The sequence below is a fragment of the Triturus cristatus genome, chromosome 4_1 (genome assembly GCF_964204655.1).
Source record: "Triturus cristatus chromosome 4_1, aTriCri1.1, whole genome shotgun sequence".
Classification (NCBI taxonomy): Eukaryota; Metazoa; Chordata; class Amphibia; order Caudata; family Salamandridae; genus Triturus; species Triturus cristatus.
This window is the reverse complement of record NC_140585.1, coordinates 1,126,396,469-1,126,424,126: the sequence shown is the minus strand read 5'-3', so window position 1 is coordinate 1,126,424,126 and position 27,658 is coordinate 1,126,396,469. Positions and strand designations below refer to the sequence as shown.

Here is a 27,658-nt window from a genome sequence, read left to right as displayed (position 1 = left end):
AGCAATGCTTTATGAAAATAAGTCTGAATTCCACACAAAGTACATTTCATCTCAATCCACAGTCACTGTACGCAATTGATTTGTTCATGCATATCATTGGTTTGTGACTGGTACCTGATACCACCGTGGTCCTATGTTTGGATCTCTACAACAGTGTTTCTTTTTCATCATGTGGTTGACAGTGCTGACTATTGTTCTACTGCTACTGAATCGACATTACGTCACTGAAAATACGGTTCCACAAACCATAATTTAAGAAGTTCAACTGTATCTCTCATCCCACAGAGCTCGACAAAATCTCTGAGCTGACAACATTAAGGGTTATCCTGTGCCCGAGGGCATAGCGTGCAAAAGAGTTCCTTATTAAGTTATGGGACCCACTGATATATTACAATTGGCATGCGTATTGAAAGTTTTAATGAATTATACGATTCCTCCTGATTCCTTTTGAGGCCCACAGGAATTTGATACTGTACAACAAATTACTGATTGATTAGTCTGTTTATGCTACCTTTGAAAATGAAGGTTAATGTTTTCATGTTTTAAATTAAAAATAAATGTACTGATTTCATAATTGTACTTTATATGAAATTCACAAAAGCAATACATTCTGAGAAATGTACAATTATACACAATAGGAACACTGCAAAACCTTGCACAGAAATAAACAAAACTTTCAAAGAAAGTTTTCTTATTCAACATTGCTAACGCCCCAAGCACATCTGCTTTTTGCTAAACGCAGAAAACAGAGAAACTTCAGAGAAATCTGTTTAAACACAATTAACATTCACAGTCTCAGTGATACCACACACTTTTACTATCCAGAGCTACAAGCATTGGAAAAAATACATTAGTGATAATAATTTAAATGAAACAATTCAGAATAGTATTTTCAAAAGGACTGTATTCAGCAAGGTAGTTTCTATTTGACTCAGTGATTTTAATGTAAAGCCTAATGGCTTCAAGATACATACATATGCTTCTAGGCTTCATGTTTTAGAACGCCCACATGCTAACTGTACAAAAACAAATGAAAACATTGTTATTATTTTATATTTTCTTGTGAAAAAGATTGTTTTGAAAGTGTCTCTTGGTACAAAAATAGATTTGATGGACTTATGTACATTGGCAAATTAAAAAGAGCTTGTTAAAACCTAGATTCCAAAACAGGTATTTTAACCTCAAGCGGCAAGAAAACTGCTTTTCTTTTCCGGCAAAGATTTTAGTTTTCATCTGAGAAGGAAAGAGAGGTCAAATACTGGATTTCCTATTGACTTGGGTGCCTTGTTGCACAACAACGTCTTTTTTTTTAAAACAAGAAGCATGCAATGCAGTTATCTACAGAGAAGCAGTACTATAGAAGTGGCATTCTAGTTTTGGAGCAACTATCTGTGAGCACTTGGCTTTTGTCAATGTACAAGAAAAGGAGCTGTTTCAAAGTGCAGTGCAACAGGTTAGTGCAACCTATTAACCTGTTGCAATGCAAAGCTGATGGGTCATCAAAATCACCAACTACAAATTCACCAGCAGTGCCAAAACATGCTCTAATCAGAATAAGGCCACAAGATATCTCTTCTTCATTAGATTCCATCTACAGCAAGGATGTCCTCCATCTGCTCCAGCAACATCAGAAAATGATGTGGTTTCTTTGCTCTGTTCAAATCGAGAGCTGTTTTATCTAATCCAACTGGTACCATTTCAGTTTGAAAACATTTTATTGAAAATGTAACAAGTGATGAATGTATATTTCATCAAATGCATGTTTCTGGTATGTACTTGTATTCTGTAAGTGTATAATGACTATATCTTATAAGCAACGCTAATCAAAAACATATTCAGTGATAATTTAGTGACTATTAAGTTTAGAAATTATTTCAGCAATGTCATAAATCTTATGACTGTTTCCCTCTACAATTCTATTATTGTAATCACTTGCTCAAATCAATCCCAGGTAATGGAGGTCACCATCTTAGGCCATGGAGTTTGCCATCTTTGACAATGGAGGCTGCCATTTTTTGTCAAATCATGCAGAATCATCAACTTGTCTGCCTTTGATGCAGATGTCATCTATGCCGATCCTTCCAAGAACTGTGAAAGCGCCAAACCATTCAGATATAGACACCAACAAACCCCCCTAGTGCGACATCAGTCTGGGACAGGTATCTTTTTCAAGGTCGTATAACAAATATAACCCAAATAATGTAGTCTATTTTGATGTATTTGTACCTTATTAGTATATCCACTGATGTATATGATTATGTCAAAACATTCCTAAGGTGACATTGCAAATTCCATCTTAGATACGATACAACATAGAAGGACTACCATTTGACCACTTACTTAGGAGAGAAACTTCACCCAGGTCACTAACCCAGATGAGCACAGCACAGCACCAGATTCCACCTCAACCAAAGAAGCCTCCAGCAAGACTCCCTGAGGCTCTGCAAAGCAATCCATTCAGCCTTCACAAACTGGTGCCAGGATTGTGTTCTCTTCTAGACACAACCTCTTAGCTCTTCGCCTTGTGCTCGAAATAGCTGACAAGCTATTCCAAACAGACAACAAACCCTGCTGTCCAGATGTGTGCACCACCTCCGAAACTCAGGCTTATTATTTATTCCTTTTCTAAATCTAGCATAGCGCTTAGTGATAGCACAGTGAGGGTTATAAATTGTGACGTTACGATTTGTCCCTGTTTTCACTACTTTTTATTATCTTCTGTGATGTTATCAATATTATTTGTACTATATCCCAGCATTTTAAAATAACTTTTTAAAAATACAAATGTTTAAAAACATATTCCGTTTCTCGTGATCGTGAGAGTTTTAATCCTTAATGAACGTTCATTTGGATTACCACTGTTCCCTGTTAGTAATCCAGAAGCATTGACACCACCTCATTTGTTTATTTGGGTGGGGGTCTGCGGGGCTATAATAATCTGTCTGTCACAGTCAGCGCTGGTGCATTGGACTAAGTTCCCTCGTGAAAACAAAACTTGAGCCAGAGACTCACTTTACTCAACGCATAAAGTGTGAAGCAATATGCACCAATCACCTTCCCTGTAGTTTCTGGATTTTTGTTTAAATGTCCGTGGTTTGGGGCAGACACCCTCTAGTTTCATTCCTTGCTTTATAAGTACATTCTAAAACAAAGTGCAATGGAATGTTCCCCCAACTTGAGCACTTTCAACATGGCATTAACTGTAGTTCAGTCAGTTTCAAAACAATTTTGGTAGTATGATGAGGAGCTCCCTGTGCTTGTTTTCCCTTAATGTGTTCTGTGGGGATCATGTGTAAGCTTTCTGATTGGACTGCTTTCGTTTGTTGATGGAGTAATCTGTGTATTTACTCCTCCTAAAGGCCTTACCGTCTTCACACCCCAGTCTTTTGATGTAGCTACATTTTTCTGTTGTCATTAGATGTATCAGTATTCATGCCTCCTGCTCTTTAGAGAAGCGTTCATGGTCCATGACGATACTGATGGTCAGGGAAGTTTTTTTTATCCTTTCCGGTTGAATCAGTAAAAACTGATCCAAAATTTGTTAAGAGCAAGAATAGCATGTTTATTTAGAGTTTGAATTCATGACATCCTTATGGAAAAATTCCAAAGAGAGCTAATTTAAATTTCCACAGAACTTTGGGGCGGTGTGTTTCTCCTTGCTGTGTGTTTAGCTCGATCTCTTCATCTGAGCACCTGTACTTGCATCCTTTTTACTGAATACTTTACTTTACGTTGTTTTCTTCCCCACTATAGGCTTTTTCAGAGTGACTTTTTTCCCCATATGCATTCTTTGATGTTTGATGAGGTGTGGCATCTGTCTAAAATGCTTTCCACATTGAACACATACATATGGTTTCTCACCAGTATGTACTCGCTGGTGTATCACTAGCGCTTCGGACCTTCGGAAACACCTTCCACATTCACTGCAGACAAAAGGCTTCTCGCCTGTATGTATCCGGTGATGTCTCTTGAGAGTAGGGGCCGTTTTGAAGCTTTTCCCACATTCATTACATACAAAGAATTTTTCTTTCGCTGTGTCTTTTTTCTGGTTGGTTGCCTGTTTACACTTATTTTCACATTCAGTACATGTATTCAGTTGCTTTCTAGTGGGTAATAGGTGAGGTGCACTGGGATCTGATAGATGTTCAAAAGAAGTTCCACATTGACTACATACACAACTTTTTACTTCAGGTTGTATTTTTAGGTGCAGGCTTGAAGTTGCAGAAGCAATGAAATTCTTCTCGTATTCACTAGAGGTATGTGGTTCAGGTGCTTCTTGACTGCATTCGTGTTTAACAATATTTGGCCATGGATTAAATATGCCACCATAGTCAGGGTAAGTGTATCCTTTTCCTTCTGTGTAGTTTCTGTTCTGATTATTAAAATCTAGTTTTGGGCCATAGCTTGCCTCAGATTCATGATGAGAGTAGGAACGTTCACAGTAGCTTCCTTGTTGTTTATCTGAGTTTACAGGTTTACTTACACCTTAAATCGAAGGAAACACATGTTACACTTTAAAAGAAGAAAATCAATGTGAGTCTTAAATACTCAACATTTTATTAACACAAATATAATAAAACAATCAACTTTTTAATTTTACATGTTAACTTCAGACATGGATATTGCAATATTGAAAAGGCACTAGTGACACATGAAAACAATTATACACCAGAACAGTGGTTCTTGCTGGTGGCATGCATGACTAAATTCATTACCATTTCCTTAGTGCAGTATTTTACCTCAATGTAAACATTCTTGATTTAAATCTTATTTAACTTGTCGACAATTTCAACGAATAGTTAAACTTAATATTTCTCCCTACAGTCCCAGCTGGCTCAGAGTGCTTTCATAGTGATAATGATACCTAATTTATCAATGACATTTCAATGTGTGTCACCAGAGTGAATTTAAAGGTGGCCACTCTGGATAGTGATGCAAAAGACTCAGAATTCCTATGTTAAAAAGAATACATATGGTCGCACAAAAATTACTATTTGAATATCTGCTCCTTCCTTTCTAGAACTCCAAACACACATAAATGGTAGGTACTGGTTTCTGAGAATAGTGAGAACCTTGCTTAGATATTATTTTACAGAGATTCTCCCCTGAAGAACTCTTCTTACTCACCAGTGAAAGTATTGTTATCGCTTCTTGTCTTTGAGGTCTGGTGATCAATGGAGTGGGTCATTGCATCTTCTTTAACGATGAACGATAGGACTTGAGAGATATCATCATCTTCTATAAGAAAGAAAACACTCCCAGTAAGTATAAAACTATTGCAGGGGGTGTAGAATCCCCTTATCCACCACCTCCTCAATGCTGATTACACTAATCATATGACACATTTCTGATCGAGGGTGTTTTTTTCCTCTTTTAAACCCACTTGCAATGAAACCATGTTTGCGTCATAGGCTAACCTGAGATGAAAGAACGTTTGCCCTGCATATAATTGTCCTCTGTGGAAAAAGCACTGGAAGGGTTAGATTAAAGTTCTCAGTAGATGCATTTTGAATCCTGACACTATACATGTGGTCTTAACAAGATATGTGTCCAAGGAGTTTTATATCTCCACTGTATGCAGGTGATTTTAGATCAGACTCAATACCTTGAATGTTGCACCCCTCACATGGTACCCACTGCAATAGCCAAATGTGTCAGGCCATCAGCCATTTCCAACAGCAGGCACAATACTTTTCTCTTGCTTAACCCTTTGTTTTCGGGCTGCAATATTGAAAAGCCTGAGAACACTATTTGTAAACTATATTTAGAATTTTCAATGCAAAACCAACATACATGGCCAACTCGTAGTCAAACAGAAAACAGGTACCATTACATCACTCTTAGCCGGAACAAACATGTAGAACTACTTGATCAAGTAGAGGAGGGGATTTGGCCTAACAGCTCGAGCGGTCAACCTAGAAGCATGGAAACCGGGTTCAAGTCTCGGCAGGGATGCTCAATATCCTTCTGATTCTGGGCAAATTACTTAATATCTTCGTGGCTAACAACATGAATGTGTCTGTCTGTAAATCAACTGGTGCTCATGTAAAATGCTCTGATACCTTCAAGTCGAGTTTGCGTTATATAAAACGTCTTGCAGCAAGGCTTAAAGCTTTGATAGAGGCTCCCTTATCCAGACCTGCAACAGATAACTTTTAGCGAGAAGGATAAGTAATGCAACCAATCCTCTGGATGTTATGGGGGTAGTCCATGGGGCTCTCCAACAATTTATAACCATCCCTCAGTACGTTCATGCTTCGTTGAAGACGGCAGCAGAGGTGCTTCCACATTTACTACAGGTCATTAAGAATCAATCCTGTGGAGAATACTGGAAGAATAGTATAGCCTATTGAGGAATTTGAAATGGATCAGTTTGTCATTGTCGTTAATCAACACCATCTTAGTTTAAGAGCAACGAGATTTCCAGTGTCCTGGGACAATATACTCTCCAAGATCCACCTCCCACAAAGCTTGTAAACTCTGACTAGAATAAGTTGTTTTGCTTCTTCCCTTCTTTATCCAAGCTTGCAGCAACACCTGTGATCACGCGCAGAGAAGAAGACACAACAGATTCTCCAGAGAAGGTGTCTGATCAAACTGTGCTGGGTGGAGGCTCAGAACCTGCCATAAGGTAGCTCTTTGTCAAGGAAGCAAGGCAGTGGTACAAAAGCCATAGCGGTTCTGGGGGCCTGTTACAGGTGTAAGGGTTGAGGAACCACCATTGCTGAATTTGCAGAAGTAGTATCTGAGCAATGGGATGTCTTTGATGATCCTCCTAGAAATGTAGAAAAGTGTCCCTAAAAGTGGAATTCTCCAGGCTGCAGCTGGAAGCGCACGGAGCTGTCCATTGTGATAAGCTGATACCTAACGCCCTCTGAGACTTGTTCAAAAGTAATTGTGTTTTTTTAAAATATATTTTTATTTTTTCAGGTTTCATATAGATACATAAACCAACAAAGGCAATATATTCACTCGCTACATACATTAGTGTCAATATAACGCTGACATTTTTGTACTGTGCTGCAATAGGATGCTTAATATACGTCTTAGCGTCTTAGGACACACAGGCACATCGTAAATATTAAACAATGCAAAGTAGACAATGCAGAACGGTGTCATAGCAATCACCCCTGACCAGGAGTCTGGCTTGATGTCACCCCAAAGTCTCCCTCCAGGGAACTCATTCCATAGTACGTCCTTGTAAAACTTGGGGGGACAGCCTGTAACAGTATATGGCACCTTTTTGTCACCATGTAGAGGTTCATCCCCTCTGCCGTTCTTGTATGGAGGGTACTTCTGGCACATCCCAGTAGTTGATCAAGTCTCTCTTGGCTACCACCAGAACCAATGAACTAAAGAGCAATTTGAAACGAGGGACATCTACATCGCTTTGGGTCTCCAGCAGAACAAACTGTGATCCAAGCGCCAGCGAAACCTCCAAAATGATGGGAAGTTCCTGAAGGATTGCTGTCCAGTAGGGTTTTATGTGAGGACACTCCCAGATCGTGTGAATAAAAGTCCCTATAGTGTTTTTACAACGCAGACAGTTCAGAGCAGGTTACTTCCCAATATTGTGCAGCTTTTGGCGATCACAGTAATCCCAAAGAAGGATTTTGAACTGTATCAGGTGGAGGCGCGACTGGATAGCTACTCCACATGGGTGCATCAATGCTGCCTTCCAGTCTACATACTCAAGGTCTCCCACATCCCTTTGCCATCCCTCACACAACCGGTCAAGGGAGTGTGGCATAATATTTTTGATCATTCTATTAGTGGCAGAGATTGCACCCCTGTCCAATTCATCCATTAATATTCAACCCTCTAATGGGGCGAATTCCGGTAACTGCCGTTCTAACCCGTTGGCCCAAAAGGCAAGCCTCAATTGTGCATATTTTAAAAATCGGGTCCAGTGTTTATCAAATTTCCTTTGCAGCAAGGAAAAGAGCATGAAGTCCCCCTGTTCTAGGATATCACTCAATTTGAAGATACCGTTGGTATCCCAACGGTTCAAATCCACACAGTTTTGTGAACTCCTGCAGCCAGATAACTTTTCAGAGTAGTAATTTCCTGGTGATCCTGCGGGCCCATCCCAACGCCTTCGTGTCTTTGCCCCAGGCTTCCAGTGTGACCTCAGTTGCCAGCGGCAACGTCTGGGTGCCCCTCCCTCTATAAAGATAATGCAAGTAGGTTGTGTGCGCCATCAATGCATGTTAAAGTTGAAACGTGGGGTGATCCTGCGGGGCATAAATCCAAATATTTATATTTATCAGCTAGAACGCTCAGTAGTATCCTTCAACATCTGGCAGTGTAAGCCCTCCATTGCATTGGTTACGCTGTAGGGTTTTGAACAGAATTCTCTGGTGTCTCACATTACAAAGCAGGAGCCTCAGTTCCCAATTGATTTTAGTGAATACCGTCTGGGAGACTGGATAATAAGTATTCTGAAGTGCATAGAGGAACTTGAGGAGTGTAATTGTTTTGAATAGGACCGCACGATCCCATCAGGGTAAGAGGCAAGCGCCTGCATCGTACCACATCAACCTGAAATCTGAAAGAACCGTCCCAACATTGTAGCTTGCGCAGAGATCTTTTCGTGAGGTGACGAATATCCCCAAGTATTTAAAGCCAGATTTAGGAATCCAAAGCCCATGTGGTAGGGGCACAGTTGGTCATGCATTCCCCGCGGCGCATACAAGACTTACTTCATCCCAGTTAATTTTGTAGCATGAGTGGGCCCCGTAGTTCCCCAACAACTGAAAAAGCGTCGGGATAGTGGATTCTGGGTTAGTGATATATAAAAGAATGTCATCAACATACAAGGAGATTTTTTTCTCCTGTTTATCCATGATGCAGAACCCTCCAACCCCAGGGTGTAGTCGCATTGCAAAAGCCAAGAATTAAAACGTTAGGTGAATAAAAGTTGAGATAGGAGGCAGCCTTGCCTGGTTCCCCTGCTGATTGGGAATCAGCTGACGTTTTCCCACTGACCTTAAGTGTGGCTACTGGGTTCTTATAAAGCAGCACCACCCACTTTCTAAATTGGGGGCCAAAGCCAAACCTTAATAATGTCTGCATAAGGAAGAGCCAATGAAGTACGTCAAATGCTTTCTCAGTATCTAGAGAGAGAAAGATGTGTGGTGTAGTGCGTGTCTGTGTTGTGATTAGCCAGTTATGCGTGTACCTCATGTTGAGGTGGGTCGACCTGCCGGGCCAAGACTGCGCCCAGTAGTTTGGTCTCAACATTAAGTGAAGAGATTGGACAGAAAGAATCACATTTGTCCCTGGGCTTCCCTTACTTCAGGACAATCACAATAGTGGCCCTCCACAGGTCTGGGGGAGCTCCCCCGCATCTTGGGCCGCCAAAAACAGATTCGGAAGGTGGGGCCACAGTGTATTCGCATATCCTTTGTAAAATTGCACCAGGATCCCATTGGGCCCAGGGGTCTTCCTAGTTCTCAGCTTGGAGATGGCAGCCTGTATTTCATTCAGCGTATGCTCATCCTCTAGCGAGTCACGGACCTCCACATCCAGCACCAGAGTGGGGTTCATGACCAAATATTGTGCAATAGTATCTGAGCCATGAAGCTGTCTAGTCCTATAAAACTCCTTCGTAATAGCGAGCAAATTCTTTAATAATAAGGGCGTCAGTGTCAAGGGCTACCCCAGCAGGGCTGAGGATTGTTTGTTCCCAGCGAACTTCCCTTTTCCGCCCACTCAGCCACACCAGGAGCTTGCCGGCCTTGTCATCCATCTCGTAGAGAAGGTGCAGCATGGCCAACATCTGCTTCTTGGCAGCTTCTTGTGCTAAATCCCTATATTCTGTTTGTACAGTCGCAATCTATCAGAGAAACAGAAGAACCGCCTCCGTCCCCGGGGACTTTTCAAGCTGCAAGATCCGTTGTTCCAATCCCTCGAGCTCCGCCGGCTCTTCTTCTTTTTATATACAGTCCGTTCTGGACCCTATCTCGGAGGACTGTCTTGTACATTTCCCACAGCACAATTTTGGACTCTGCAAACCCTTCATTTTCGGTAAAATAGAGCTCTGTATCTATTCCGAGTCCGTGAGCTTCGTCTTTCAGGTTCCAAGCATTTAACTTTCATCCGGTATTGCACCTGTCCCTGAAGTGTACCACCTGGACCAATAAGGGTGAGCGCTTGGACAGACACCTTGTTAAGTAGCCGGGCTTTTGTATCTCCTCAATCTTTCCCCGGGGTGAAAGATATAATCCAATCTTAAGTAAACCTTATGAGCCCCTGAGAAGAAGGAGTATTTCCAATCTGGAGGGTATAAGCTCCTCCAAAGATCGACCAGACCCTTCACATCCACAAGTTGTGCCAATGCAGTGTTTTGAGGGGTTGCAGTCTGTTTCCCCAATCGGTCGAGACCAGGGGTCAAATTATCATTAAAATTGCCTTCCATGGTATGGACTGTGGAGGTAGAATCTAAAAGAATAGGTGTTATCTTGGCCAAGTTAGATGCCTAGAGTCTCGGGGGGCATATACACTCAGCAGGGTCATCTCTGACCTTCCCCTCCATCCCTGTACTCCAACATATCTACCATTGGGCTCTAGCCAGGTCCGCGTTACCCAGAAGGGGAGATTCTTCTTTACCAAAATGGCCACTCCTCTGGTGACTCTTGCATGTGCAAGGATAGTATAGGCCCCCGTCCTAGAAACCTGCAGTGTGACCCCTGTAAGTGGTTCTCCAGAAGAAAAACTATATCGGATTGCATGCGCTTGAGAAATTGCACCACCAAAGCTCTATTAATTTTGTTGTCCAGACCACTGACATTCCAGGTCAGTCTAGAGAGCGACTGGTCTTCTATAGAGTTATGCAGTGCCATCTGGGAGGGGTCAGTGTTTCTCTGTGCCTGCATGTGTTCCCAGTAAAGTGAAACCACAACCACATTCCTTCAAAAACAAACAAACATATTATACTATAACAGAATTAATCCCCCCAACCGTCCCTCCACCCCACCCCGAGCAGCTCCCCCCGAACTGTACCATAACATTTGGCTTGGAACACACATGAAGAGAGTATGAGAGGTCTGTAGCCCACCGCCCATCAATAACTCCCAACTTACCGATGCTAATCATAGAGCTAGATTTTATCAAGATTAAGCATCGCTCTGTTTTGTGTTTCAGACAGACTGCATTTAAAATGGCACGCAGATTTTGGTGCAAGTGAAAACAAATGGCACATGAAACATGAAATGAGGCCTAATAAAATGGTTTTTAAAAGTGGCACTTTTGGTGCATGCAAAGTGAAAGACATGAAACGAGGCCTGGTCAAAATGCTTTAAGTCTGAAATGCTTTAATTTAAAACCATGCTTAATTAATTATTCATGTATGTTAATGTGTTGAGTTTAGATTTAACCTCACTATAGAATGTACATTTAATTTACAGAATGTTTTTTTCTCTGAACTTTTAAAGTAGCTCATAATTGTGCTGAATTAACATGTGTTTTTGCAGTGTAGAAAACTTGGGATTTCAGTTTCCTCTTTTGCTTTGAAGATAACATCTACACTCCCTGTTCCTGTCTCAAGAGACTTTGGCCTTGTTGCATATTTAGACAATGCATATTCAGTTCATAACACATCTTTTTATAATATGTATTAATTAATCAACCATGCACCAACACTACACGTGGGGCAAATGCATTTTGCATGAAAAGCTATCTAAAACATTAGAGCATGTTGCTATGAGTAAGTATTAACTGTTTGCGCTTTGAAATTTTGCACTGGTGCATGTTTATGCTATGTTGTACATTGCACATTTTTGCATGTTGTGCACAAATAATAGAAAAGCTGCTTTAAACTAATAGCTTTTGCTAGCTAATAACTAATACAGGGTACTAGTATGGGGGAGGTAAACATAATGGGTTTTTTTCTCCATAAATTAATATTCTTTTATGTTTGTTTTGTTTTTGGGCCCACCAATAAAATGGATGCCCAAGAATCCAGAATGGCTGAGAATTGTTAGCAGTGTGCTGAATGAGAGGCGCATGCGCAGAAGATTGTGTCAGCAGCATGAACTGCCAAGTGCCTCAAGTGAAGACACATGGGTCAAGGCCACAATGACTGTACACTCCTGTCATCTTGCCAATGTACCAGTGTTTGTGGGAAAGTGTCATCCCTGTGTGCGATGTGAAAGGGAGAAGGAAATGGTCTGATACAATATTCTGCTTAAATGTTGCAATATTTGAATAATTATTGATGGTGAAACATATGACTGTATTAAGCCTTAACGCTTCCTTTGTTAAAACCGGTATGAGTTGGATTTGCAATGAGAACAAGATGGTAAGACCCTTCATGTCACCTATGCTAACCAATCACAGTGCGAGTTTCTACTGAAACTGCAACATTATTAGTATAGTCAGCCAAGAATTAGAGTATAAATAATGACCCTTAGGGGGCGTGTCGGGCTAGAGGAGATAGGAGAGAGGAGTGGAGAAGAAGCAGATCAAACCAGACATCATATGGGTTAGGTACGTGAACGTCGCGGGTACAGCCTGGGAGGAGATTGCGTTCGAGGAGAGACCGAGGGAGGAGGGGGCAGTGAGGCATAGGCTAGCCTTGCACGTCATATTTTTGGCAAGGCAGTTCACATTCCTCTGTGGTCTTGTGAAGGGAGGGCAACCTCTCTGTGTGAGAGACAGATGAGCAGATCAGGGCAGAAAGAGCAGCTGATGGAACAGGTTTAGATTTAGATGCTAAAGCTCTAAGTTTATGCTTTGACTAACTAACCAGTTTTGAAAAGATGTATTTGTCTTATGCATTTATTTCTCTTTATGGGAGATTTTTGCCAATTATTAATTATTGTTTAGCCTTGCAAAACTCACTCTTGAATTATATTTTCCTGAACTCTTTAAAGAATTCTGACTGACATTTGATGCCTCATTCCCTTCCTTTATGGAATGCCTTGTATTCAATCTGTATTATGTTCTGTATTAATTCTATTTTCCTATTTTCAATTCTGTAACCTGATTGATATTTGACTAATGAATAAAGGGTCAGAGAACCTTAACTTTTAACTGGAAAATAAAACCCTTTACAAATACTCACAATTCTCTTTATTGGCCTAAATATTAATTGCATTTTGATTTTTCATGTTTATGTAAAATCTCCTGAAGATGATACATGGTGGCAAAGGTCCATCACCTTTAAAGCTGTAAACTAAAGGTAAGTGAGGTTTTGCATTGAGAAATTACCGTGAAATTACCGCTGGATCACTAATAAATAAAAAAATAAAAAGGGAAATAAGAAAAAAGGAAGGGAAACAAGAAAATAAGAGAGTAGAATACAAACACTCTTTCAGAAGCCTCTGAGAGCTTTAGAGGTGTGGCAGATTAGTTTCAATCATCCCCCTTAAAAATCAATAGAAGCCCTTTGTCACTATTCATTTGCCAAGCCTATCCTGTTCCATTGAGTGATCCCTGGCGGAGGAGGTAGAGCCCATTTGGTTCTGCTCCAGGAGTTCGATCTCCTTAACCAAAGGGTGTGGGTCATCTGTATCTGAGGATAAGTCCCTCTCCATAGCATCTGGGGTCTGACCGCTCTGTTCCCGAGCTGTTTTGGACTTCTTGGGGTCCATGGGTAATCCCCTCTCAGTGTCCAAAGGCCTACCCGGTCTCCTCTCCCATTGCTCTCTGCTACTAGGGTCCCCTTACGCCATGGCCCATCAGGCAGGTTCCGTCTCCTCCTCCCGGTCCAACGTGTCTTAGGTCTCGCCCCCTGCCCCCGGGAAAGGGGGTATCCTTCCCAGATTGGTCTCCTCTAGCCCTCCCCAGAGGTGGACACTCCTCTAGCCAACTCCAAGCCTCCTCTGGGGTTTGGAAGAAAAATGCCTTGCTCTTGAATAGGACCTTGAGCTTTGTTGGAAACAACAACATATAGGGCAGTTGGAGGGCTTTCAATTTAGTTTTAACAGAGTTCAAGGTGCGTCGCTGTATCTTTACCTCGCAGGAGTAATCGGAGAACAGCAAACTTTTGGAGTTTTCTTAACGGATCTCTCCCAAACGGCAGACCTCCGTCAATTTCCTGTCTCTGTCTAGGAAGTTCAGAAAGCGTGCAATTACTGGATGCAGGGAGGCACCTGGAGGTGGTCTAGCAGTCAATGCTCTGTGTTCATGTTCTAAAATAAAGCATGAGGAGAACTATTCAAGCGGGAGGGAGGCCAGCAGCCATTTGTTCAGAAAAGCCCCCATATTGGGAACCTCGACCCCTTCTGGGAAGCCCACAAATTGTAGATTGTTCCTTCCAGCTCGATTTTCTGCATCCTCCACCCAACAGTGGAGATCCTTTGCCGCAGCCTCGAGCTCTGAAACCTCCCTATGAAGTCTGTGCGTTAAGTTCCCTACCTCCTAAATTCTATGTTCCGCCATAGTAACCCTCTCCGATATATCCCGCAGGTCTTGCCGTAAGAGGGGCACTTCCGACCGGACCTCACCAATCTTTCCCTCCAGAGCTTCTTTTGAAGACTGGGTTGCTAGCAACAGGGCCATATTATCTGGCATGCTCAGGGCGCGCGGGTCAGCTTTGGTTAGTGGTCAATTTTGCCCTGCTTGGAGGGCTTGGAATATTTATCCTTGGCCATATTACTTCTCTCGCCAGTCACCGCCCAAGCGTTATCCAGTAGTGCAGCAAGATCCAGCAGTGACCACCTCTCGTCGCAAGGTCAGAGCCCCAAGTTGGTGCCTCACTCACCAATCTTGCCCCTTTCCACACGCAGGACCCCTAATCTGCAATATATAGGCCCAGTTGGGAAAAGTTACATCTCCTAAGTACGCAGGGGGCCCGTGAAAACAGCTCAGCTAATGCATGCACCCCTACCGTGGTGAATCGGACCCTCTGAGGAGCTCCAGATCACGCATTGGTTGGTACCCAGTGCACCAGGCTCTATAAAGCAAGTAACATGTTTCTCTAAAAAACGCTAATAGTTGATACATACCACAGCCATTCCTCTCCAATGAAAACAAACTTTATTTTCTATTCCAAACACCCCACTGAATGGAAAAACTCTTTCCTTCTCCATCTTCCAATCACTAAATCAAGCAAAATTCCGTACGGATTCAAACTATCAACAACCCCATCCCTAGCCTTTCTCGGTGAAATTGACATTTCCATATTCAAAACCGGTAACATTTTTATTCAAGCATCTGTATACCACCACAACATTTTCGACAACCATTTCAGTACCTTGTCCTATCAACTCTCCCAACTACCTCTTAATCCTTAATTAACCCAATTGCCTGATGCCCATATGTCGTCTCCTGCCAACCCGATTCAGGCCCTCCCTCTACTACCCTTCGCAACCTCACTCACAGTCTCTGAGGAAGCCCCATCATCCGCGGAGGACCCCCCCACCGCTCCCACAAGACTGTTTGATCTCTCCCCTACTCATACCATTGATTGCTTCCCTCCTGCCTCTACTGTCCTACCTGACTTTCCCCCTAACTCTTCTCCTATTTACTTGCCCCTTCCCGGGACTCCTCCTGCACTCTCCTCTTTGTCTAATCCTTCGTCTCCTCCTCCTACTCCTATCATCCACCTTTCCCTCCTGCCCCTACCACCTTCCCTGACTCTCCCCTTAATTCTCTACCTACTCTCTTGCCCCCGCTGGGGACATCCTCTGCACTCTCCGCTATGTCCTATGCTCCGACCTCTCCTCTTCCCTTCAACAGACTCTCCCCTGACCCTTCAATCTTCCCAGAATCTCCCACTAACTCTTCCCCAACTCACATACCTCCCCCTGGAACTCCCTCCGTACTGACCTCTTGGTCTTATGCTCCTTCTCGTACTCTTTCCCCTCCATCCCCTATTATCCTTCCTTTCTCTCCCTGTAACGCTACTCCTACTTACAGCCCCCGCCCCTGGGATCTCCTACTGCACTCTACTCTAAGTCTAACTCTCCCTCTCCTAATAGCCTCCTTCCCAATCAATTCGATGTGGTTGATCTCTGCAACCCTCACTCTCTCTTGCCCTCTCCCACCACTATTCCTGATTCTATTACTGACCCGTCCCACTCTACGCACAATCCTTTGTACAACAGTCTGACCACTGTTCAGACCCCCTCCCCTGGCCTTACTCCCCCCTCCACTTGTGGGACTGCCTTCTCCTGTCAACACCGACCCCACCTCATCCCCTTCCTCCTTCTCAGCTGGTTTCTCCCTCAATCTTATAGCACAGACACTAAACAACATTGAACGCAAGAACACAAACTCTCCGTTATGACTACTGAACTAACACGGAGGGAATTTTAACTCCCTCAACTCCAGGACCTGCCCCAATCACACTGATTCCTTTCGCTCTTGCTCCCACAACTTTTCACAACACACCCGGTGGCGGACTACTCTCCTTTGCAGTCGCACACACAGGCCACTCCGTGCTGCTAGCTACCTCTCCACTTCTGACCTTATGAACCTATGTAACTCCTACCTACCTAAGCCTCAGATAATGGATTACCCCCTCCCTTACTCCAGCATCCCTTTTATTGTGGGCATTAACAGAGTCCCTTCTTCACCCACCTCACCTAGACCTCCAGCCCAACTTACCACCATCCATTCTCTTAAGCCTGTTAAGGAAAAACCAAATCACCTTTCTTGCTTGCTTGTGAACTGCAGATTGGCAGTCCATCATGCGACTGAAATGTCAGAAATTATTCTCGGCGAGGCTATTGACATCGCCTTCCTCAACGAAACCTGGCTCAATGACCACTCAATGGTTATTCTTGACTTACTCACCCTCCCTGGCTACGCCATCATTAGGCAGGACAGACCCGACAGAAAAGGGGGTGGACTAGCTAAAATCTTTAAAAATGAACTTCAACTCTCCCTTCTAAAGAACACGGATCACTTGACATTTGAATACATTGGCCTCACTGTGAAGGGCTCTTCCCCGATTAGACTACATAACATCTACCACCCTCCGGGTGATCCTCTCCTCTACGCCGATGAATTATCCGACCTTCTCACACACTCCTCCCTTTCTGCCTCGAAAAATCTCTTTTTAGGAGACTTTAACATCCACTGGAATAATTCAGTGGATCCCACTGTCATGCGCCTCATTAACCTTCTTGAGATGAATGACCTTACGCAACTATGCCACAATCCAACCCATATCAAAGGGGCCACACTCAATGCTATCATCTCCAACACCGACTTGGCCTCCCTGTCCAACATCATCCCCATCGACTTGTCTGACCATCACCACATTCTGTTTAAGATCGCAACCAGTGCCCTACTCCCTCCTGCAACAAATAACAAACCCAGGAAGTGGACCAGAAACCTTAAACAAGTCCCCTCCGGTGAACTTGAGTCTAAACTCCAAGCTCAACTTCATCTCACCCCTCTCTCCCAAAATGCTAACAAGCTCACGGAACATTTTAATTAGACCATTATAGATGTCCTGGACCAAGTTGTCCCTCTTAAACTAAAACAACAAAGAAAAATACAATCCAAATCTTGGTTCAATACTGAACTCAATAACGAAAATCGACAACTTAGACTTTCAGAAAGAATTTGGAGACAACACCCCTCATCCTCCCATCTTGCCCTCCTCAGATCTGTTAGATCAACTTATAAGTAGCACATTTTCAATGAAAAGACATTCTTCTTTCAAACTCAACTTGATCGTGCCAAAAACAGGCCCATAGATTTGTTTAACATTGTTAGAAAACAAACATCATCTGCCCCTCTAGAGCTGATGGCTTCAATTGAGAGATGTGAGGAAATTGCCAACTTCCTCTCGGATAAAATTGCGAAAATAGGCCAATCCTTCCCTCTAAACCTGGACCTGCCCAGCCCCCAATATGCCTTAGACGTTGCCATAGACAAACCCCCTTGTTCTGCACCGTTCCTACCACCTAATCCTCCCACACACCTACCCATTCCAACTTCACCCAATGACATCCTTTCCCGCCCTATGTCTGGGTTCGAAGTCTTTAATATCATTCCTAAACTAAAGCCGACCTCGCACACCAACAACCCTCTCCCTTCTAACCTAGCCCACAATCTTAACCACATCATTGCCCCTTGTTGGACTAAAATCATCAATACCTCCCTTGCCACTTGATGTGTCCCTGACTCCCTCCAACTCGGACAAATCACTCCCATTCTTAAAAACCTCACTGCTGACCCCAACGACCCTAACAACCTCCGCCCTATCTTTAACCTCCCACTTCTTGCTAAACCCCTTGAAAAATGTGCCTTGCTTCAATTGGACAAACACATAGGCAATTTCAACGTACCAGACTCCTTTCAATCCGGTTTCAGGAAAGGCTGCAGTACAGAAACCGCCATGCTGAACATTGTGGATGAAGTACACAGTTCCCTAGACAATGGAGAGGCTTGCCTTCTTATACTCCTTGACCTCTCTGCAGCTTTCGATACAGTTAACCATTCATCCTTACTTCATTTGCTTTAAGCTCGCTTTGGCCTTAATGGTTTGGTCCTCAAATGGTTCTCGTCCTTCCTCCAGCACAGAACACAACAAATAAAAATCAACGCCTGCCTCTCCAATCCTACACCTGTCTCCCTGGGCATCCCCCAGGGCTCTATTCTCTCCCCCTCTCTCTTCAACCTCTTTATGGAACCCCTTACCCTCATTCTGAAACAAGCTGGAATCAACTATCACCTCTATGCTGATGACACCCAACTCTACTATAAGATTAAATCCCACTCCGATGTACTTCATTTAAGCAATACCCTGGGCAAGACCCAATCCTGGTTCTTCTCCAACCATCTTCAACTGAACCCTAAAAAAACTTAGATTATTCTCTTCTCTCCAAAAAACAAACGGCTCCCCATCCAACGCTGGATCAAGGATCTCAATGCCCTTAATTGTTCGCTCACCTTATCTGACTCTGCAAAATCCCTAGGTTTCACTCTTGACAAAAACCTTGCTCTTTAGGACCACATAAAAAACTCGGCTAAAGGAGCACTTTTCACACTCCGACACCTCAAGAAAATCAAACCCTTCATTCCTCCAGACGACTTCAAATGGGTTGTTCAATCACTAGTCCTCCCTAAACTTGACTACGGCAATGCTATCCTCACCGGAACCCCTAAAGTACACCTAGCCCCCCTTAGAGCTGTGCTCAACTTGGCGGCCAGGCTCATCACTGCCTGTAAACGATCCAACCACATCTCTCTGGCCCTTAAAGCCCTAAATTGGCTGCCCATTGAAGAAAGATGCTTTTATAAGACTGCATCTATCACGCACAAAGCTCTTCACCAACAATCCCCGTTGTACTTAACAAACAAACTCAATAAAGCGGGCTGCTCCAGACTGATGAGAAGCACTACAGTGCTCCTACTTGTCCCCCCACTTTTAAAAAAGAGAACCACCCAATCTTGCTTCTTCACCGGAAATGCCCCGAACATCTGGAATGCCTTACCATGGGACCTGCGCTGTAACTCCTCCTACCTCAGCTTTAAAAAAGGCATAAAAGATCACCTTCTCAACAAATATTGGGGTCCATAGTCTCTCCTATGACCTTGTTTTCTGTTTCCCCGGCATTGGTTATCTTTCTGTTTTTCCTGGCTCTCACTTTTCTCTCCCTTTTTATATATCCTGTTTACTCAGACCTTACCCTCTCTTGTTCACCACCCCCCTCCTACCGTGACCCCTACCTCTAACTTTTATTCTTCCCCGTTGATACTCTCTTCTCTGCCCTAAGGTGTTCACCCATTTATATTATTTAGATGTTTATTACAAGCTAACCACCCAGAATGTTGCCCCCCGTAAGTTAAAGTTGAGATGTACCTGCTTGTTTGGTTTACCCTGAAAAATGGCTCCTCTTGATTGCTTCTACTCATGTAAAGTGCTTTTTGCCCCCTTTTTAACTTATTGTGAGATGTACTTGCTTGTTTTGTTTTTACCCTGAACAACTTCTTTTCTTGACTGCTTTTGCTCTTGTAAAGCACTCTGATATGCCCGGGTCTAGCCAGCGCTATATAAAACCTTTCAAATAAAATAAATAAATAAATGCTGCTCTCCACTGGGTCTACAAAACAGGATTTCCTATGCGCGGTCAAGGGGTTGGTGGCAGCTGGCTTCCCCTTTTAGAAGAAGGGGCGTTTGGGGCCCGCTTGCACACCAGAGGTCATGCAGCCCCACATTGATGGACAGTCATGGGTGCCAGCATATTTCCCCATGTTGTGTGTAGGTAAAACAGGTATCACCAGTGGCGGGCAGGGTAGGACCCATGGATTAACAGGGGGCCTGTCCAGTGTCTGGTTGGTTGCAGTACACCATACACCAGATAAAGTACTATACTTCACCAGAGGAAAACCGTCCATGTAGTGCGTGGTATTAGTGCAGAGGGCATGTCCTCATGACATGGTCATGGATATGGCAGTTTTATGTAGTCCCCCTCAGGGCGTCTTACACTAACATACAGGACGTGCACAGCTAGGGCCGCGCGCTGCCCACACTGTACCCAAGGGGGATGATGGACGGAGCGTTTGAGCAAATCAAACACTCACCCCCAGTCAACTGATCTGGGTTTAATCCATCAGCATTCTTTAGCTCACTCCACCACCCCAGTTCAGACATGGCCATATACAAATCAGTCTGACCCTGTGCCTCATGGGAACAGTCCAGCCCGAACTGCCAAGCCATGTCTTTCCTGGACCGGAAACAAGCATCCTGGGACCGGTTTCGGGTTCATAACCCTCATCAGCTAAGCTATCTTGAATCCAGTGGCAAAGTGAGCAAGGGACCCACGTCTGGGCATACCCTGCCAATTTAGGGCGAACAAAGCGATACCAAAGGGGATGATGGACGGAGCGTTTGAGCAAATCAAACACTCACCCCCAGTCAACTGATCTGGGTTTAATCCATCATCATTCTTTAGCTCACTCCACCATCCCAGTTCAGACATGGCCATATGCAAATCAGTCTGACCCTGTGCCTCATGGGAACAGTTCAGCCCGAACTGCCAAGCCATGTCTTCCCTGGACCAGAAACAAGCATCCTGGGACCGATTTCGGGTTCATGACCCTCATCAGCCAGGCTATCTTGAATCCACTGGCGAAGTGAGCAAGGGACCCAAGTCTGGGCATACCCTGCCAACTTAGGGCGAACAAAGCGATACCAAAGGGGATGATGGACGGAGCGTTTGAGCAAATCAAACACTCACCCCCAGTCAATTAATCTGGGTTTAATCCTTCATCATTCTTTAGCTCACTCCACCACCCCAGTTCAGACATGGCCATATGCAAATCAGTCTGACCCTGTGCCTCATGGGAACAGTCCAGCCCGAACTGCCAAGCCATGTCTTCCCTGGACCGGAAACAAGCATCCTGGGACCGGTTTCGGGTTCATAACACTCATCAGCCAGGCTATCTTGAATCCAGTGGCAAAGTGAGCAAGGGACCCACGTCTAGGCATACGCTGCCAACTTAGGGCGAACAAAGCGATACCAAAGGGAATGATGGACGGAGCGTTTGAGCAAATCAAACACTCACCCCCAGTCAACTGATCTGTGTTTAATCCATCAGCATTCTTTAGCTCACTCCACCACCCCAGTTCAGACATGGCCATATACAAATCAGTCTGACCCTGTGCCTCATGGGAACAGTCCAGCCCGAACTGCCAAGCCATGTCTTTCCTGGACCGGAAACAAGCATCCTGGGACCGGTTTCGGGTTCATAACCCTCATCAGCTAAGCTATCTTGAATCCAGTGGCAAAGTGAGCAAGGGACCCACGTCTGGGCATACCCTGCCAACTTAGGGCGAACAAAGCGATACCAAAGGGGATGATGGACGGAGCGTTTGAGCAAATCAAACACTCACCTCCAGTCAACTGATCTGGGTTTCATTCATCATCATTCTTTAGCTCACTCCACCACCCCAGTTCAGACATGGCCATATGCAAATCAGTCTGACCCTGTGCCTCATGGGAACAGTCCAGCCCGAACTGCCAAGCCATGTCTTCCCTGGACCGGAAACAAGCATCCTGGGACCGGTTTCGGGTTCATAACCCGCATCAGCTAAGCTATCTTGAATCCAGTGGCAAAGTGAGCAAGGGACCCACGTCTGGGCATACCCTGCCAACTTAGGGCGATCAAAGCGGTACCAAAGGGGATGATGGACGGAGCGTTTGAGCAAATCAAACACTCACCCCCAGTCAACTGATCTGGGTTTAATCCATCATCATTCTTTAGCTCACTCCACCACCCCAGTTCAGACATGGCCATATGCAAATCAGTCTGACCCTGTGCCTCATGGGAACAGTCTAGCCGAACTGCCAAGCCATGTCTTCCCTGGATCAGAAACAAGCATCCTGGGACCGGTTTCGGGTTCATAACACTCATCAGCCAGGCTATCATGAATCCAGTGGCAAAGTGAGCAAAAGACCCACGTCTGGGAATACCCTGCCAACTTAGGTCGAACAAAGCGATACCAAAGGGGATGATGGACGGAGCGTTTGAGCAAATCAAACACTCACCCCCAGTCAACTGATCTGGGTTTAATCCATCATCATTCTTTAGCTCACTCCACCACCCCAGTTCAGACATGGCCATATGCAAATCAGTCTGACCCTGTGCCTCATGGGAACAGTCTAGCCGAACTGCCAAGCCATGTCTTCCCTGGACCTGAAACAAGCATCCTGGGACCGGTTTCGGGTTCATAACCCTCATCAGCCAGGCTATCTTGAATCCAGTTTTGCTGGACTGTTCCCATGAGGTACAGGGTCAGACTGATTTGCATATGGCCATGTCTGAACTGGGGTGGTGGAGTGAGCTAAAGAATGATGATGGATTAAACCCAGATCAGTTGACCGGGGGTAAGTGTTTGATTTGCTCAAACGCTCCGTCCATCATCCCCTTTGGTATTGCTTTGTTCGCCCTAAGTTGGCAGGGTATGCCCAGACGTGGGTCCCTTGCTCACTTTGCCACTGGATTCAAGATAGCCTGGCTGATGAGGGATATGAACCCGAAACCGGTCCCAGGATGCTTGTTTCCGGTCCAGGGAAGACATGGCTTGGCAGTTCGGGCTGGACTGTTCCCATGAGGTACAAGGTCAGACTGATTTGCATATGGCCATGTCTGAACTGGGATGGTGGAGTGAGCTAAAGAATGATGATGGATTAAACCCAGATCAGTTGACTTGGAGTGAGTGTTTGATTTGCTCAAACGCTCCGTCCATCATCCCCTTTGGTATTGCCCTGTTCGCCCTAAATTGGCAGGGTATGCCCAGACGTGGGTCCCTTGCTCACTTTGCCACTGGATTCAAGATAGCCTGGCTGATGAGGGTTATGAACCCGAAACCGGTCCCAGGATGCTTGTTTCGGCTCCAGGGAAGACATGACTTGGCAGTTCGGGCTGGACTGTTCCCATGAGGTACAGTGTCAGACTGATTTGCATATGGCCATGTCTGAACTGGGGTGGTGGAGTGAGCTAAAGAATGATGATGGATTAAACCCAGATCAGTTGACTGGAGGTGAGTGTTTGATTTGCTCAAACGCTCCGTCCATCATCCCCTTTGGTATCACACTGTACCCAGCCGATACGAAAAGGCAACTCCAGCAGAACCACAGAGGGGGAGAGAGCAGCTCATCCCGACGTCCTCACCTGTCCATTCGGGCCTCTCAAAGCTCCAGGTATTTCAAGGCCCAGAACGGGTGGAGAAAAAGGGGAAGGGGGGTGCTAGGGGCAAGAATCCCTGCCCGAATGGTGAATCACCCCGGACCACAGGTCCCCAGCAGTCGTCATCTATCCGTTTCCCCTGCAGTCCACCAGACGGCCGAGCTGCAGTTCCAGCAGTGGGTCTCTACCCTGACCACAGGTCGTCGATCCAGCGGCAAGCTGCAGAGGGGGTCTACGCAGGGTTGTGGTACCCCAAGGCAGCACAGAGTCACACAGCGACGAGTGTCAGCACGGTTGCGGGACCCCTCCGTTACAGCAGGCTAGGGCAGGATGCGAGTGAACGGGTGTCTGGCGTCCAGCCCATAGCGTCAACTGGTCAATGAGCCCAGACCGAGTCAGGGACGCAGCCTAATCTTTCCTCGCTGGAGCAGGCGGGAGCACTGTTGGAGGTCCTCGACACTTGCAGGAAGGGCACACGCGGAGTGTGTCAGAGTCCCGGGCAATTACAAGCCCTGCACCAGTTGCCGTACCCAGTATCTGTCCCTGGCCTCAGCCTCTGGCACCACGGGTCACATCGAAGGGTTCTAATCGGCCTTGTGCACCCACAGGCACCATCTTGCCCCAGGCAGTCGGTCATAGAGTTGCCCAGGGCAAAAGCGATAGTGGGCGATTGAAAGGAGAAATGTCGGATTGTAGGGGATATGGAGCAGAGGTCAGTTAAAGAGCATCCGCCATCTTGGCCTCTCAAGCCACGCCCAGTCGTTCAAAAGTGATTGTTAACAGTATATTATTGTATTATTATTATAGACTATGAAATGCTGCTTTGGACTGAGGCATATTGATTGTGCATATAGATATCGTCATAATGTCCTGGGCTGGTTTCACACCTTATAATGGACATTGGTTGTGGAGAACCTCCAAACAATTAGCTGGAAACCTGCTCTTTGCAGGTTTTTCCAGCTGAATATGTGCACTCCTTGTGATATTGGCTCCTCACAGGGTGACACGCAATCGGAACCAATATAATGTGACACACAGTGGCAACATGTAAGTTGAAAGGTCTGCCTTTGCAATGTAGTAATATGTTTGTAAGGATAATGTTACTTACCCAGTAAGCATCCGTTCCTGGTATGTAGAGCTGTAGATTCACATGCTTTGCATACTCCTGCCATCTAGTGTTGGGTCCGGATATTTTCAATTTGTTTTTCTTCGAAGAAGTCTTTTCTGTCACGAGGTAGGTGACCCCCTCCTTTCGGTGATAGAGCGCATGGGCATCAACTCCATTGTTAGATTGTTTTCCAGCAGAGGGTGAGAATGGAATTAGTAAAGGTAGAATAGAGATGTCCATGCGTATGTATGTAAAGTAGGAAAAAACTGCAACAGGTATAGATGCCGGGGAAGCGGGTGGGCGCATGTGAATCTACACCTATACATGCCAAGAACAGATGCTTGCTGGGTAAGTAACGTTATCCGTTCGAGGCATGTGAGCTGTCGATCACATGCTTTGCATTGACTATACAGCAGTAACTCCCAAAGTGGTGGCTAACCTGTAGCTGTTGCAGCTGTTTGAAAAAGAGTTTTAAGTACTGCCTGACCTACATTAGCTTGTTGCCTCGCTAACACATCTACACAATAGTGTTTGGTGAATGTGTGCGGTGTAGACCATGTTGCTGCCTTACAGATGTCAGCTAGGAAATATACCCTAAGAAGGCCATAGTAGCCCCTATTTTGCGGGTGAAATGCGCTCTAGGGGGTATTGTCAAGGTTCTTTTCACTTTCACATAACATGTTGGATACATTTCATGATCCATCCTGTAATGCCTGATTTATAGATGGGATTGCCTTTGTGTGGTGGCAAAAAAGCAACAAAAAGTTGTTTTGTTTTACGAAAATCTTTTGTTCTTTCCATATAATATAGTAGAGCTTTTCTAACATGTAGTGTATGTAGAGCTCGTTCCGCTACAGAATCAGATTGAGGAAAGAGCACGGGTAACTCAACTGATTGATTGATGTGAAAAGCGGAAACCACTTTAGAAAGAAATTTGGGATTGGTTTGAAGAACCACTTTGTCTTTGTGAAGTTGAAAGAAAGGCTCTTGTATAGTTAGTTCCTGGAGTTCACCAACTCTCCTTAAGGAAGTGATTGCGATAAGAAAAGCAACTTTCCATGAGAGAAATTGTACTTGACACTTGTGCATTGGTTCAAAAGGTGGACCCATTAGCCTGGTAAGGACTATGTTCAAGTTCCATATTGGAACAGGTGGAGCTCTTGGTGGTATTACTCTTTTTAGTCCTTCCATTAAGGCTTTAATCACTGGTACCCTGAATAAAGATATGTGTTGTCTGTTTTCGAAGTATGCAGCTACTGCTGCTAAATGCAATCGAATGAATGAATGTGTAGGCCAATCCAGATTGCTGTAAGTGTAAAAGATAACAGATGATGTTTTGCACTGAAGCATCAAGGGGATTGATATTGTTGTTACAGTATATAACAAATATTTTCCACTTTGCTGCATAACATGCTCTAGTAGTAGGTTTCCGAGCTTCTTTTAGGATATTCATAGAGTCTGGTGGTAATTGTAAATAACCAAACTCTATGACTTCAGGAGCCAAATAACCAGATTGAGCTCCTTGGGATTTGGATGCCTGATTTCTCCAAGGCTCTGAGTGAGGAGACTGGAGTTGAGATGCAGCTTTTGGTGTGGACCTATTGAGAGCTCTAGCAGGGTGGTGAACGAAGGTTGACGTGCCCATGTGGGAGCTATGAGAATGCGTTTGAGGGATTATTGTCTGAGCTTGCGAACTACTAACAGAATGAGCGGTAGAGGCAGTAAAGTGTAGGCAAATATCCCTGACCAGTTCATCCATAGGGCATTGCCTTTGGATAGGGGGAGCGGGAACCTGGAGGCGAAGCTTGAGCATTTTGCGTTTTGATCTGTGGAGAACAGGTCTATGTGAGAACATCCCCATTCGTGAAAGTAGGGAAGGAGAATCTGGGGGTGAAGTTCCCACTCGTGGATTTGCTGTCTCTGTCTGCTGAGAAGGTCTTTAATTTGATTTACTACTGGGAGATGTTCTGTGATGTATGGTCCATTTCCAAATAGCTTGGGCTAGGCATGACAGTTGGAGAGAGTGTGCCCCCCCCCCCTGTTTTTGTATATAATACATAGCTGTCATGTTGTCTGTGCGGACTAGGACAGCTTTGCCTGTTAGGTGAGTTTGAAAGGCTTTGAGCGATAGAAACACTGCTAGTAGCCCTAGGTCAGAGGTCTTCAAACTTTTGTCGGCCGAGCCCCCCCATCTAAACCTTTTTACACGTCAAGCCCCCACCACCTGACAAAAAAGTTGTGGAAGCTGGTACTCTGCATCATTGATGGCCATTCTCTCCTGCAGAGCCCACGTCGTATAGGGCAAATAATATTAAGTAAAGTAAGAGTGTTTAGTAAACTGAAGTTTTTGTAGTGCTTGTGCTTATTATAAAGTTCTAATGAAAAGTCTCCAAAAAAACATTAGCCCCCAAAAATACATTGGTGCTTTATTTTTCACATAGAACACAAAATTTAGGATAGATTACTAAAAACACTCCCAAAACACAGGTGAGGGGTCTGCTTGTTTTTCTCCACAGAGACAGTCAATGTGTGGATGGATTCTTGCTTCTGCCGTCCTTAGGTTGTGCTCCACTTCCAGTCTTGAGCAGTACCCGGAAACGGGAGTGCTCACAAAATGTTGTAATATATTTTTTGCTGTTTTATATAGCGCGAACATGACCCAAAGGTATTGGAGTGCCTTACAGGAGCATCTTTTACATTACACAAGCACACATTCATTTTTTGAAGCACAGGGAGATTATGTGATTTGCCCAGAATCACAGGATGTTGAGCAGACAACAAGAATTGAATCTGGCTCGCCAGCTCCACAGTCTTCAGCTCTGGCTGTTGCGCCACATCCTTGCCCCTATACAAGATATCAGAAAAAGGGGTTCCACAAAACATGCTTTCTGACACAATTCAAAAATCTGTGATTATGTGAAGTATGGCCATGTGTTGCCGTGCCAGTAGGAGCCC

General features: G+C 44.5%; 1 protein-coding gene across 1 annotated transcript in view; it reads right to left on the bottom strand.

Moving 5' to 3' along the window:
• Positions 1 to 563: 563 nt before the first annotated feature.
• The window catches only part of LOC146856138 (uncharacterized), a 187,035-nt gene continuing 159,940 nt past the window's right edge, over positions 564 to 27,658 (bottom strand). The window contains exons 7-8 of the mRNA XM_085654177.1: positions 5,128 to 5,238; positions 564 to 4,485 (exon numbers count right to left, since the gene is read on the bottom strand). Of these exons, the coding sequence (XP_085510303.1) occupies positions 3,728 to 4,485; positions 5,128 to 5,238 (869 nt within the window). The 3' untranslated portion in view covers positions 564 to 3,727. The remainder of the gene's footprint in view (positions 4,486 to 5,127; positions 5,239 to 27,658) is intronic.